Source organism: Thecamonas trahens, assembly GCF_000142905.1.
Source record: "Thecamonas trahens ATCC 50062 unplaced genomic scaffold supercont1.6, whole genome shotgun sequence".
NCBI classification, from domain to species: domain Eukaryota; order Apusomonadida; family Apusomonadidae; genus Thecamonas; species Thecamonas trahens.
The window spans coordinates 365,071-377,789 of NW_013657674.1; the positions used below are offsets into that span (position 1 = coordinate 365,071).

At 64.3% G+C, this 12,719-nt stretch overlaps 5 protein-coding genes across 5 annotated transcripts; 3 read left to right on the forward strand and 2 right to left on the reverse strand.

Moving 5' to 3' along the window:
* Positions 1-102: 102 nt before the first annotated feature.
* AMSG_01600 (uncharacterized protein) lies at positions 103-3,661 on the reverse strand (the record flags this gene model as incomplete). Its single annotated transcript, XM_013906195.1, has 2 exons — positions 1,503-3,661; positions 103-1,470 (listed from the first exon to the last, which is right to left on the reverse strand). The coding sequence occupies exons 1-2, from the start codon at positions 3,645-3,647 to the stop codon at positions 103-105; spliced, it is 3,513 nt and encodes a 1,170-aa protein (XP_013761649.1). The 5' UTR covers positions 3,648-3,661.
* A 255-nt stretch (positions 3,662-3,916) lies between these two features.
* Positions 3,917-5,940, reverse strand: AMSG_01601 (uncharacterized protein; the record flags this gene model as incomplete). Its single annotated transcript, XM_013906196.1, has 3 exons — positions 3,917-4,174; positions 4,205-4,333; positions 4,363-5,940. The coding sequence occupies 3 exons, from the start codon at positions 5,938-5,940 to the stop codon at positions 3,917-3,919; spliced, it is 1,965 nt and encodes a 654-aa protein (XP_013761650.1).
* A 1,064-nt stretch (positions 5,941-7,004) lies between these two features.
* Positions 7,005-8,863, forward strand: AMSG_01602 (PAP/25A associated domain-containing protein). The gene has a single exon (XM_013906197.1). It carries the CDS (start codon positions 7,122-7,124, stop codon positions 8,820-8,822), a length of 1,701 nt encoding a protein of 566 aa, XP_013761651.1. The 5' UTR covers positions 7,005-7,121; the 3' UTR covers positions 8,823-8,863.
* Positions 8,864-9,021: 158 nt separating this feature from the next.
* Positions 9,022-10,244, forward strand: AMSG_01603 (glutaredoxin family protein). Its single transcript, XM_013906198.1, has one exon. It carries the CDS (start codon positions 9,038-9,040, stop codon positions 10,196-10,198), a length of 1,161 nt encoding a protein of 386 aa, XP_013761652.1. The 5' UTR covers positions 9,022-9,037; the 3' UTR covers positions 10,199-10,244.
* Positions 10,245-10,449: 205 nt separating this feature from the next.
* On the forward strand, positions 10,450-12,592 carry AMSG_01604 (uncharacterized protein). Its single transcript, XM_013906199.1, has 2 exons — positions 10,450-10,719; positions 10,848-12,592. The coding sequence occupies exons 1-2, from the start codon at positions 10,463-10,465 to the stop codon at positions 12,550-12,552; spliced, it is 1,962 nt and encodes a 653-aa protein (XP_013761653.1). The 5' UTR covers positions 10,450-10,462; the 3' UTR covers positions 12,553-12,592.
* Positions 12,593-12,719: the final 127 nt, after the last annotated feature.

Consider the following 12,719-nt stretch of genomic DNA (forward strand, 5'->3'; position numbering starts at 1 on the left):
GGATGGAGATGTGGGAGGGTGCTTTGGGCTCGCGCAGTCGAGTCTGTCTCTGCCTCTGCCTCTCGCCTGTTGTTTGTTGTCTCTGCTACCTGGTCGACGTCTTCAGGCAGGTGCGCCCGCTGACCGGACTGAGCAAATACAGTTGTCCTGGGCAAGACCGCCGGTCATCGATGCTGGTGCCGACTTGGCCGATGACTTGGCCGATGAAGACTTGGATGGCTTGAGTGGGCTCGCACCGCTTTCGATCTCCTGCAACGCTGAGCTGAATGCTGCCCGTGCCGACGGGTGCAACGTGGTGTCCGCCGCATTGCAGCCGAACAGTCGCGGCCGCGGGCGGCGAGCGTCGATGTCGGCTCGGGCAGAGGCAAAGCCGAGGTCGACGAGGAGCTCGTGGACTAGGTAATACGCCGACGAGTCCCGCATCTTTTCGGTTGTGTTCGCCAAAGAGGCCAAGTCGCTCGCAATCAGCTTTTGGTACTCCGTCCTCGCCTCCTGGAACTTGTGCTGGAGCACGTGGCGGGTATTGCGGGCCTCGACGCAGGAGAGCAGCTCGTCAAACACAATCGCGAGTGCTCGCGGGCTGGCGACTGGAATGACGTCCAGCTCGGGCCAGGCTTCCGAGAGAAACGGGTTCGGATCCGAGGTGATGAGCGTGCCAAACGACTGCAGCTGAACTGAGCGCTTGACGGCAGACATGAGCTCGCCGGGCACTGCTGCTGCTCGGCCGGAAGAGACAGCCAGAACTCGCGAAGTGGCGAGCGTTGCCGACGCCATCGCCATCCGCGTCGAGTCGCCGCGCGAGAGCCCACGCTGCTCAAGCGGAAGGTTGTCAGAATGCCGCACATCGCCAAACAGCTTGATGATGGTCCGCTGCCCACGCCGCGACGTTGTCCGCGCCGGCAGATGCAGAAGCTCGCGCTGTGCACTGCGCGCCGCAGCCTCGAGCATACAATGCCACTCGGTCGAGATGACTTGGCGAACGCCGAGGTTGGCCACCAGCGCCGTGAGAAGCGGGATGCCGCCGCGGTGGAGCTCGGTCTCCAGCCTCTTCACAATGTGCTTGCGCGGCGCGGTCACGCCCTTGGCCTCCAGCCGCGACAAGAGGACCCGCACCTGGTCGGTGAGCGGGAGCGAGGCAAAGGCGGCCACCTCGTCGGTCTGCAGCTCGAGCGTCGCCACCGCCTCATCAAGTATCACTGCCCGCGGCGCAGAGTCGGCCTCGGCCACAACAAGCACCGTCCTGTCGGCAGCAATATCCGCGGATAGCTTCTCGATCCGGGCTTTCATGTCGCCAGACAGCGGCGGGTCGAGCAGCGCCTGCGCTCTAGGATCCGCCACAAACGCCGCCCGGATTGCAATTGCTGCAGCGAACATCTCTGGACTTTCAAAACACACGATGGCAACGTCGATGCCGTGGCGAGCAGCCGCACCAAACGCCGCAGGCACCAACGCATGCAGGATGTTGCCCGACTTTTGGTCGCCCCCGAGTAGCCGGTTCCCACCACGGGAAAGGCAACCAAGTGGCGCTCGCGGCCCTGCAGTGGCGTCGGCCGCTCGGCATCGGCTCCGAGGTGAAACTCGGCAGCAGCGTCGAGGAACGAGATGACTGAGTTCTTGAGATACCGGATGCGCGCCTTGCTCGCGGCGCTGCCTGAAATGCCAAAGCTTTTGCCAGAGATGTCGGTCGCCCAGGGGACCGGTCTCTCCTCGCCCATGCCTGGCAGGCTTACAAGCGGCGTCGACATGTTCTTGCGCGCGTGAGAGATCGGAATATCGCGTGGGCCCGTGGGAAACCAGAACTTGTTCCATCGCATGACCGTGTTCATCTCGGACAGCCACGCCGGGAGCAGCCACGAATCACAGTCGAGCTCCATGATATCGCTGTGGAGGACAAAGACATGGCCGTTGCTCATGTTGTCGGTCCACGGCGAACGGATCAGTGGTGCCGGCGGCGGCACAGTGGCAATTACGCTACTGCGGTCACAGTTGCCGTTGCTCCTGCTCCCTCCGCTGCTGCCTGACGAGCTCCCGGCTTTCTCGCGCTTGTCGCCAGAGGCGCTTGCGAGCTCATCGACCGATGTGCCGAGCTGGGATGCAAACGCCACAAGCTTGCCATACGTGGGATCGTCGCTCGGCCCGTGGGCAAAGATGCGAGTCAGATGGGTGCGGACATGCCTGGCAAGCTTGACGTCCTCCTGCGAGAGAAGGCACTCAAACGGATCAGCCAAGAGATATCCTCCCGATGTTGCGGCTTCGGCGCCGACATAGTCGATGAACATCTCGAGCATGCGGGCAGCATCGGCCAGAGTGGCGTCGGTGTCCTGGGTGACCATGGGCAGAATGTCGAGCTCACCACTCCACAGCTCGGTGAGCATGGGCTTGTCAAAGAGAACCGAGGCGATGCCAAAAGCAGCCTGCGAGGCAGCTCCGGGGGTGCGCGCCGAGGGATTGACGCACGAGGCGCGGACAGCCGAGACAATTTTGTGAAAGTTGTCGTCGGTGAGGCCAAAGCCGACAAATAGCATGCGCTTGGTCATAAGTTGTGTTTGGAGGATGCCTGCAAGCACCGACCGCGACTCGGCGTAAGCGTTGTAGTGCTCGCGAGAGAGAACGATAGAATCAGGCTTGGTCACGCATCCGTGCATCTTGAGCAGCCATTCGGACTTGTCCGGATCGAGCTCGTTGGGCAGGACGGCGACCGGCCGCGACGCTGCCGCGCGTGCATCCTCGTACAGTGTGTCGTAGTTGGTTGTCACTGCTGCTGGGGTGTCGAGCGAGGCAAGGAGCGCGTGTAGCAACGAAAAGACGTGCGACGCGAGCTGGTCGGCAATGATCGAGCCAAGCGCGTCCGGGTCAGTCTCGTTGAGCCGGTCCTCGAGCACCGCAGCCTGATCGAGGAACGAAGAGAGCGACCAAAGTGCGTCCGGTTCGACACCGGCCACTCGGGCAAGTTCGCTGAGCAAGTCGCCCCACAGCGGGAGCCCGGCACCTGCCGAGACGCCCGCGCCGAGAAAGAGGACAAGTCGCTTGGCGCGGATCTCTGCCACCAGGGCCGACGCCGCCGACCGGAACTGCGCCTTGTGCGCAAGTTCGGACCAGATCGACTCGGGTCGCGGATGCCGCCGCCGGTATGCCTGGATGGCGGCGTACATTGGGCGGGTGTGCGCCACGAGCACAATGTCGACGCCGTGCAGCTCGGCGAGCGCTCGCAGCGCCGGCAGCAGGGCGCCGATAACCTCGCCAGTCGACTGCGAGAGCCCACCTTTGCCGGTCCCCACCACCGGAAGCGCCAGTAAGTGCTTGGCCCGGCGGTGCGGCGGGGTAGCCGGCAGATCGGCAGCTGCGCGCGCCACAAACTGACCCAGCGACTCGAGAACATACGCCAGGCGGCCAGTGGCATCGTCGGTCATATGCGAGAGCCGATCGGTGCCGACCGCAACGTAGTAGACCGGCGTGCGGCCCTGAGGTGCAGGCCCGCGTAGGACTCGGACATCTCCCGAGCGATAAGCATCCGGCACCGTGAATCCGCTCTCTGGGTGTGTCCACTCTGGCCAGTACGGTTCAATGCGGAGCTTAAAGTCGGTCGGCAGGAGGAAGGCAGACGCCGCCACCTTTGTCACGTCCGACTGGATGACAAAGACGTGCATTTTGCCATGGAGTGAGAGAGAGAGAGCGCGCGCGGAGGGAGGGAGGGAGGGAGGTGTGCGGTATCTAGCCGTTCCTGACTGACACTCTGCGTGCGTCTCTGCGTGAGGTTCGTGTTTTGGGAGGAAGGACAGAGCCAGTCGTCGCTTTCGGAAGATTCCAACAAACATGTTCGATGACCAATGCGATAGAGGCCAGGGGGGGGGGGGGGGGTTCAATGCTTTGCGGGATCTGACAATGGGGTGTGTGTGACACGATGGCCGGGCATTGCTTACCAGCGACGCATGAGCGGCTCGGGCTTGTAGCCCGCGTCGGTGTAGTAGGCGACGAGGGCGGTGGCGCGATCGGCGACGGCGGCGGGCGTGAAGCCAAAGTGCTCAAAGATCTGCTCGGCCGGGGCGGAGAGGCCGAACTTGTTGTGAAGCGAGACCTGAGCGTGCGACCACTTGTCCCAGCCGGTGGCGGCGTACGGCTCGAGTGCGAGGACGGGGACAAACGGCGGGAAGACCGACTCGCGATACTCGAGGTCCTGCTCGGTAGAAGAGGTCTACGTCTCGACGGCGTGGAGACACTCGGCGACGGCGGCATCGAGAAGATGCTTGAGGGCGACCGACGAGACCGGCGACTGGAACTGGGCAGTGGCCAACTTCTTGACCATGATCTCAACAGGGAGAACGTGGACAGACTCCTTGACGTAAGGGGGAAGATGGCACGGACGCGGCGAGTAGGCTTGGCCAGCGGCAAGTCGCGCGAGAGGCGGAGCTTGGAGGCGACGGCCTTGATCTCGATAAGCGACTTGAAGAGCTTGAGGTTGACGACCATGTGGACTTGGGACGGCGACTCGAGCGGGATGGGAGCAAAGAAGACGATGGCGGTGCGGACGTCGCGGTACTGCAGCGGCGAGCCCGGAATGGAGTTGTGGCAGAGAACCGGTGGCGGCGGTGGGTTCGACGCCGGGACCTGCATGTTCTCAAAGAGTAGGAAGTTGCGGTGTGCGGTGACTCTGTACGTGGCACCCGAGGTGACCGAGGTCTTAAAGCCGGCGAGCGACTCCATGGGATTGCCCATGTGGACCATTGGGTTGGTCGACTGCGGAACGAGCGGGGCCGGCGGGGCGGCGGCAGGCGAGGGGTGCTGCGGCGCGGCCAAGGGCGGCGAGGTCGGCTCCGAAGCGACGACGACGCCAATGAGCGGCTTGAACTCGGCCTCAAACTTGGCGCGGACCTCGGCCATGAGCGACTCGGACCGGAAGCGGGGGGCGGCAAGGAGCTGGAAGATTTCCTCAGCGCCACAGAGGAAGATGTTGGACTTAGGAAGCTCGAGGGCGACCGACGGGTCACGCTTGCCCAGCCGGCGGAGAGCGGCAAGTTCGATCTGGTCGGCCCGGCGGAGCGGAACCTCCTTCTTGACCACCAGCCGTTCCGAAGACTCGACAATAAACTTCTTGAGCGTCCGCGCCGTGACCACAATGGCAATGTCGGCGAGCTCGCTGAGCGGATTCGGGTGGACCGCAATGAGCGAGACCGGGTGCGACATGCCGTACGCGGCCGACGGGAGGGTGAGGACTGCGGCGCGGGCCGGGCTCACCGCCGGACTCGTCGAGCCCGTCGAGCCGCCCGAGCCAATGTTGGCGCCTGGCGTAGACGAGCCCGATGGCGACGCGAGGTACATGCCTGACGGCGAGCCCATGCCCGGAGCCATGACCGGCGCGCCGACAGCCAACGCAGGCAGCATGGCCGGCGCCACAAACGGCGACTCGCCGCTCATCATCGAGTTCATCAACATGTCCATCGGCATCATACCGAACGGGTTCACGCCCATCATGTCGTGCATCATGTCGCCGCCCGACATGCCCGACGAGCCGTGCGACTCGGAGCTCTGCGAGTTGGACGCCGCCGCTGCCGCCGCCATCTGCGCCTGCATCTGTGCGTGCATCTGCTGCGCCTGCGCTTGCGCAAGCGCTGCCGCCTGTGCCTGCATCTGCATCATCGCCATGTCGTCAAACATGGTGTTGAGCGCAAACGGCGGCGGCGGGCCGACAGGATACGGCTGCATCCCCACCGGCATGCCGGCCTCGAGTGGCCTGGCCCGCTTGCGGGTATGCTCGTCAGCGAGTTGGCCGGCGCCAGTGCCGGTCTCGCTCGATGCGGTAGTCGCCTCCTCCCTCGGCGCCCTCTCCATCTCGTCCCGTCGCCGGACCTTGCCGGCCTCCACCGGCTGGATCCGTGCCTCGGCCCCGGCCGCAACCGAACCCTCTAGGCCCGCCGCCTTGGGCCAGAACGCATCCCTCTCCATTGGTGCCAACGGATCATTCGCCGACGCCACTGTTCTCGCCCACAGCCACGTGCTCGTGAGTTGTCCGCCACCCGCACGCGACGAACCCGCCAACAAAAATGCCCATCCACCCCCCTGACCGCTGCGCACCACCACCACCTCGCCAGCCCCCGCCCTGCCGCACACCACCCACCCAGGGCAAGAAACCCCTTGCCTAAGAACCCGCAGGGCGGATCTCGCCCGGTCTCCGGCGGCCCGTCCCTCCTCACACCCCAACCCTTACAGCTGGCCAATCCAACACACCAAAGTGGGGAAGGCGCACCTCATCCAACGCAGATGCAACCCGGTGGCTCAGAGCCACGCGACGCGGCGTGTGACACCACCCACCACACAACATCATGCCACGGGTTGGTACTTGCAGCAAGTCACGGCTACCAAAGCCAGGAAATTGGGCTTGCTCTCCGCCATCCCCCTCCCCCCTCCCCCCTCCCCCGCTCGGTCTCCATGCTGATACTTCCCGCCCATCACAGCTCTCCACAACGTACTCGAGAGCGCGCCGTCAAATTGGTGACGAGAGCGGTGTGGCCAGAAAGACGCGCGGAGGAGCAGGTCTTGCAGAGAAGCGGGCGTTACACAGAATTGCCCAACACCAGCCTACCGACACCCCGCCGCTACAGGAAATATCAGCCCACTATGATCTCTACACTTGCACAAGTACTTCACACAGCATTCAACTTGAAGCCTAGAGTGTAGCTCTTCCTTTCAGCCTCCTTCACCACTCGCGTTCCGTGCACTCAGCTTGGGGGCCGGCGAGAAGCGGCACGCGAGGCCTCTGAGAAAAAATTTCGTCCAGCTAAGTATTTTCCCAAAAGGGCAATGTCGGCACGCGTGATGGGCAACAGGGGGGGGAGGGGGGGGGGGGGGGCAAGGGTCAAATTTTTTTGCCCCACCGCGGGTGACGACCGTCCTTTCGTCCCTGTGCCCCGCGGCCCGCACTCGTCCAGCGAACGAACCCACGCTGAGGCTCACGAGAGAAAGAACACCTCCACGAGCCGACAAGGGCACCGGCCAAGCTTCACACTTCTCTTGCCTGCTCTGCCTCCCCCACATACTTGGCCACAAACTCTAGCCAGATAGCCAAGCGCTTTACACACGTCGAGGTCGCGGCGCTCGAGGTGGAGGTGGACGGGTTGCTGGGAAGCATGGCTGGTGTGGCCGAGCCGAGGCACAAGCAAGAGGAGGCGGAGGTCTGGCCTCACGACGAGGGCTGCACCGTGGAGAAGCCACCGTGCGGAAAGCGCAAGAAGCGGCGGCGGCGACGATACAGGGTCTTCTACACCCACGATGACAAGTACCTCGGGCAGGTCGAGGCGCCATCGCGTGGGAGTGGGCCGCCTGCGCCGACCGCCGGCAAGGTCCGCAGCGGGCACGCGGTGCGGTACGTGGCACGATCGGGATCGGGATCAGACGGCGCGTCGTCACCAGCCTCAGAGACAAACTTGGCAACGACAGTGTCGCGGCGGTCGTGGACGGCGACCGAGAGCGTACAGCTGTCGGGTCTGGCCACGCCTGCGGACGATGCGCCGCCGACAACGATGCCAGCGACGAGGCCGGGCCTGGGCACGGCCGGCCTGGCAAATACCGTGCCACTCCCGACAACAGCGCCGTTGTGGTTCGCGCACCTTGGCGGTGTCGACTACGGAGGGCCGGGGCGCGGACGGGTCCGCCGCATGCTCCGCGGCCTCTCGCTCGAGATCGAGAGCCTGGCCAAGATGCTTGCACCGACACCGGCCGAGCTCGAGCTGCGGTCGCGGCTGGTCGAGAGCGTGCGGGCGGCAGCAGGCGCGATGTGGCCGGGCGCCGCTGTGCACTTGGTCGGCTCGTCGGCGACATCCATGTTCCTGCCAGACTCGGACCTCGACCTGGTAGTGGTCGGCGTGAGCAGCGACGGGCTCGGGCGGCTGTACCACATGGCGGATGCGCTGCGAGCGGTGCCCGGTGTGGTGGAAGTCGAGGTGCTGTCGGCGGCGACAGTACCGGTGGTCAAGGCCTCGCTCGCGTACGGCTTTGGCATCGACGTTGTATTTGACATCACCACCGGGGTCGAGACGGTAGCGCGGATGGGCCCGCTTCTGGCAGCGTATCCGCTGGTGCGGCCGCTTGCGCTTGTTCTCAAGCACATGCTGCGGACACACCGCCTCAACTCGGCGTACTCGGGCGGGCTCTGCTCCCATGGTCTCGTCCTTCTCCTCATCTCAATGTTGCAGTTTATGGGCCAAGTCTCGCCAAAGCACGTCTTTCACTCGTGCACGCCACCATCGCCGCTACCAGCGGTGGTCACGCCACCGACGACAGCCGCGTCGCTTCCGGACGACCAGGCTCTCGGTTTTTGCTTCATCCACTTTCTGCGGCTGTACGGGACCGAGTTTGTTTACGACTACCGCATTTCAGTGGCCGACGGTGGTGTCCTCAGCCTCTGCGCCGAGCCCGACGGCCCGTCGGCGGCCGAGGCCGACGGCCCGCGGATCCAGCTCCGGTTGGAGGATCCGGTCTCTGGCGGCGACGTCGGTGCCGGTGCCTTTATGTACGATGTGGTTCGCTCGCTCTTCCAGGCCAAGTACTACGCCATGGCCCACGCCGTCCGCTCCTCGTCGCTCACCTCGCTCCTCGCGCTCGTCATCGACCCGTCCGAATTTGCAGTCTACGCACGCTGGCGCCACTCGGTCCTCTATCCTACCTCGCCTCCCGATGCTGCCCCACCCGTGTCGCCGATGGCTGACCACACCGCTGCCACGACCCGCCCCCGCTCCAAGTCAAGCCGCTCCAGAGGCGGCCGCCGGCACCGAAACCGCAATCGGAATCGGGCCCAGAGGCCGAGCCAGGACGTCGACCAAGGCATTTGAGGAGGCCAACAAACACACACATACACACACACACACGCATGCACACGGCTGCCGAGGTCCGCTTCCGTTGAAGGCATGGTGGCATCTCGGCCTTGCTACACCCATGCCGCCCACCATCGCTCGACCATCGCGCCTCGACAACTGCGGCTTGGCTGAGGCTGAGGACAGCAAGCGCTGGCAGCCGACCACCCAACGCGACACGCCGACAGAGGGAGATGCTTGCCATGCGGGCGGCAGTTTCGGGAGCACGGAGCATGGTGACGCGTGCGATGGCAGTTCACGGAATGGGAGCTTCGTCGCGGAAGGGAGCTGCACTGGTGGCAAACATGAGCCTGGTGGGCCGGGTGGGCTCGGTGGTGCCGGCGAGCCGGGCATTCGGAGGGCGCCATTCCTCGGCCACGATCCGCCGGCTGTCGGCGGAGGCTGGCAGCGGGGCGGGCAAGGCGGCTAAGAAGAGCAGCTCGCGCCGGTGGCCTTGGGTGGTGGCCGGCCTGGTCGGTGCTGGGGGCGTGGCGGCGGTCTACTTCCGCAGGCTGGCCAAGAACAAGGCTGTCTCGCCTGAAGAGTTCCACGCGCCGCAGGCCGAGGCCATCGCCGAGCTCCTCGCCGACAAGAAGGCGCTCGACGCGAGCAAGGTCACGCTCTTTGCATACTCGGCATGCCCGTTCTCGGGCAAGGTCCGGGCCTTCCTCACCTATCACAGCATTCCATTTAATGAGGTCGAGGTCGAGCCGATGTTCAAGTCGGAGATCGCCGACGTGCCGTACTCCAAGGTGCCCCAGCTGACGTTGGCCCGAAACGGGCTTCAGGCCCGGCTGGTCGACTCGGATGCGATTGTCAACTATCTTGCACCGCTGGTTCTCTCTGCGCCTGAGCTGCACGCGCTCAACAACGACCCGGACGTGCTCAAGTGGCGCGAGTGGACCTCGCAGCACCTCGTCCGCCTCATCGTGGTGTACATCAATCAGTCGCTCGCGTCAGCCGTCGCCGGCTACGACTACATCGAGCGTTTCGACGCCATCCCTTGGTACAACAAGCTCTTCCTCAAGGTTGTCGGCGCCCCGGTCATGTTCCTCGTCTCCAAGTTTGTCACCCGCTCGCGGCTGGCCAAGCTCGGCTACACCGACGATCAGCTCGACTCGGTCTCGACCCTTCACGCCGAAATCGACGCCTTTGTCTCGCAGGGTCTCGCCGGCCGCGACTTTCACGGCGGCGACGCGCCCGACATCGTCGATCTGGAGATCTACGGCGTCATCCACGCCATGCAGGGCCATGCCGTCCACGACGGCCTCCTCACTCACACCGGCATTGGCGCCTGGCTCGCCCGCATGGAAGCCCTCTTTACCGCCCGCGCCGCTCTGGCTCTCCAGGCCTAGACGGCTGCACCCGATCGGATGACTGTAAACGAGCAAACAAAGCGTCGGGCGTAACCACTGAGCGAGCGGGTGCCCGAGCGGGTGCACAAGCCATGACCCAAGCCCTTGTCCCGAGCCAGAATCTAATGCGATGCGATTAATTGATTGCCTGTACATTGCACCCCAAGTGTCTGCCTGTCCCATTATCTCATCAAGTAGACCTTGGGCTTGGTGGTGCAGGAGAGGGAGGGCGAGCGGGCACCACACCCAACTCGGAAACCAGTCATGGCGCGGCGGAAGAGCAAGAAGAGCAAAAAGGGCAAGAAGGGAAAGGGCAAGGACAAGGACAAGAGCCCCAGCTCGAGTGAAGAGTCAACTAGAGCCGATTCCAGCTCTAACCTCTCATCCTCCGCCAGTGAGGCATCGTCTCGCAGTCCGCGGCCCACCAAGCCTACCCTCTGGTCCGAGTACGGCTCCGACTCGGTTCTCGAGACGGCCGTTGGCGTCAAGCCCATGTCGCGGCTCGGCCGCGGCCGGCAGAAGTACGCGCTGAGGAGAGAGAGGGTGTACTGGGCAGTGGTGCCATTGGCTATTTCCAGACAGGGGAGGGGGAGGGGAGGACTCACAAAGTGGTGGTGGTGAACGTGGTGGTGGTGGTGGTGGTGCGTAGGGTGGCGTCCAAGGCGCTGCGCAAACTGGAGCATGTCCGCTTCCTCCCGCCTTCACACCTTGCGACTTGGAAGGCCATGCGCGACTCATCACTGCTTGCATCGCGGGCGGCGCTGATTGAGCTTGGCCTGTTTGTCTTGCTAGCGGTTGTCACGCCGCTGTACCTGGTGTCTGTCGGATGGCTAGAGGTCTTTCTCATGCCCATGGCCATGTTCCGCGGCCTGATGGGCCTCCGCGAGGCCGCCGAGCACGTCTTCCACCTTGTGTTTGGCCTCTTTGCCACGGCGGCACTGGTGGCGCTCACCGTCGGCGTGGCATACTTCCACGAGACAACGGCGGATAACATCGAGATCTTTGGCCCGATCGTGCTCTACCTTGCCTGCGGCTGGCTGTACTTTACCACCTCGCGGCAGGTGTTTGTGGACGACCGGCATCGCACACGATCGGCATCCTGGGACGCGCTGACGTCACCGCACTCGGCCTTTCACACGCTGTACAAGCTGTGGTGCTGCCCGGCGCCGCGGGCAGCCTGGTCCGACAAGAACTCGTTCCTCTACGCCGGCTCGCTGTCGTCGGACGACAGCGGGGGCGACCAGAGCATCTCGGTTGCGTCGGATGACGGGGCCAAGAAGACGCCGTACGTGTCGCAGTACTTGCCGTCGCTCTCGTACGATGAGGGCGATGACGAGCTCGCGTCGGCTGGCCGGTACGACTCGGACGAGCCGCTCGCGGTCTCGTCGTCGTACTCGGCGCTCCTCGAGTCATCGTACTCGGAGCTCCGCAACGCGGAGTCACAGCTTGATCTCACGCGCAACCACTTTCTCAAGCTCATTGAGCGCTACGTCCACTACACCTCGTTTGGCAATTTCGTGTACTTTGTGGTCCTTCCGGCGCTCGGCGCACTCCTGCAGGCCTTTCTTATTCCGTGGCACCGGGCCGCCGACGGCGAGCGCTTTGCTCCGTCGACGGTCATCTTTGTGGCGGCGTTCTTCTCGTTTGTGGTCGGCACCTTTTTCGTGCTCTCGTACGTGGCGCGCGGCCTGCGCGAGTTCTCGCACGCCGCCGCGGCCTTTGAGGCATTTGCTGCCTTTTACACCTCGCCGGACACGCCGCTGATCAAGACCAAGTCGTCATCGGCCAAGTCGGGCACTCGCTGGGCCTTTACCATCGATTCCATCTCGTCGATGAACCTGTTTGTGGCTGTCAAGTCACGGCTGCAGATGCGCGCTGCCTTTGCGGCGGCCAACCTGACCGGTGCTGCTGTCCTCGCCGTCACCTTCCTCCTTGCCCTCACCTTTGCCAACGTTGTCATTGTCTTTGGTCGCTCCGTCTCGGACCGGTCCGGCGCCATCAACGTCGTCTCGCTTCTCGACATTCCGCTCGCTGCCGGCATCCTCATCTGGATGATCCGAACCGCGCTGCGGATTGAGGCCGTCAAGCGCGCCGACGACGCCTGGCTCACTGCCCGTCGCTACGACCTGCTCCGCAAGAAGGAGGCCGTCGAGGCCGGCAAGATCTCATCGCGCTCCTCGCCCGAACTCATGGCCGTCGTCGCCAACATGCTCGACAACTTTGCCTCGTCCACCGAGGTCAAGGCCCCGCTCCACGTCCTCGGCAACACCATGTCCGGCGAGCTCGTCAACGTCGTCGTCATCCTCGCCGTCGCCGGCTTTGGCTCGGCCTTTCTCAAGATCGTCAACTTTTAGTGATGCATTTGATCTACATTGAACCGCCCCCCGCCCTCCACCCATCCGTCGCGCCGCCGACCGCTCGTCAAACGCCGCCCGTCGAACAGCACGCCCGCCACCGACCGACCGACCAAGAAGCAGTGAGTCCCTGCTGGCCCGGCCCGCGGCCTTGCGTCTCGGCCTCA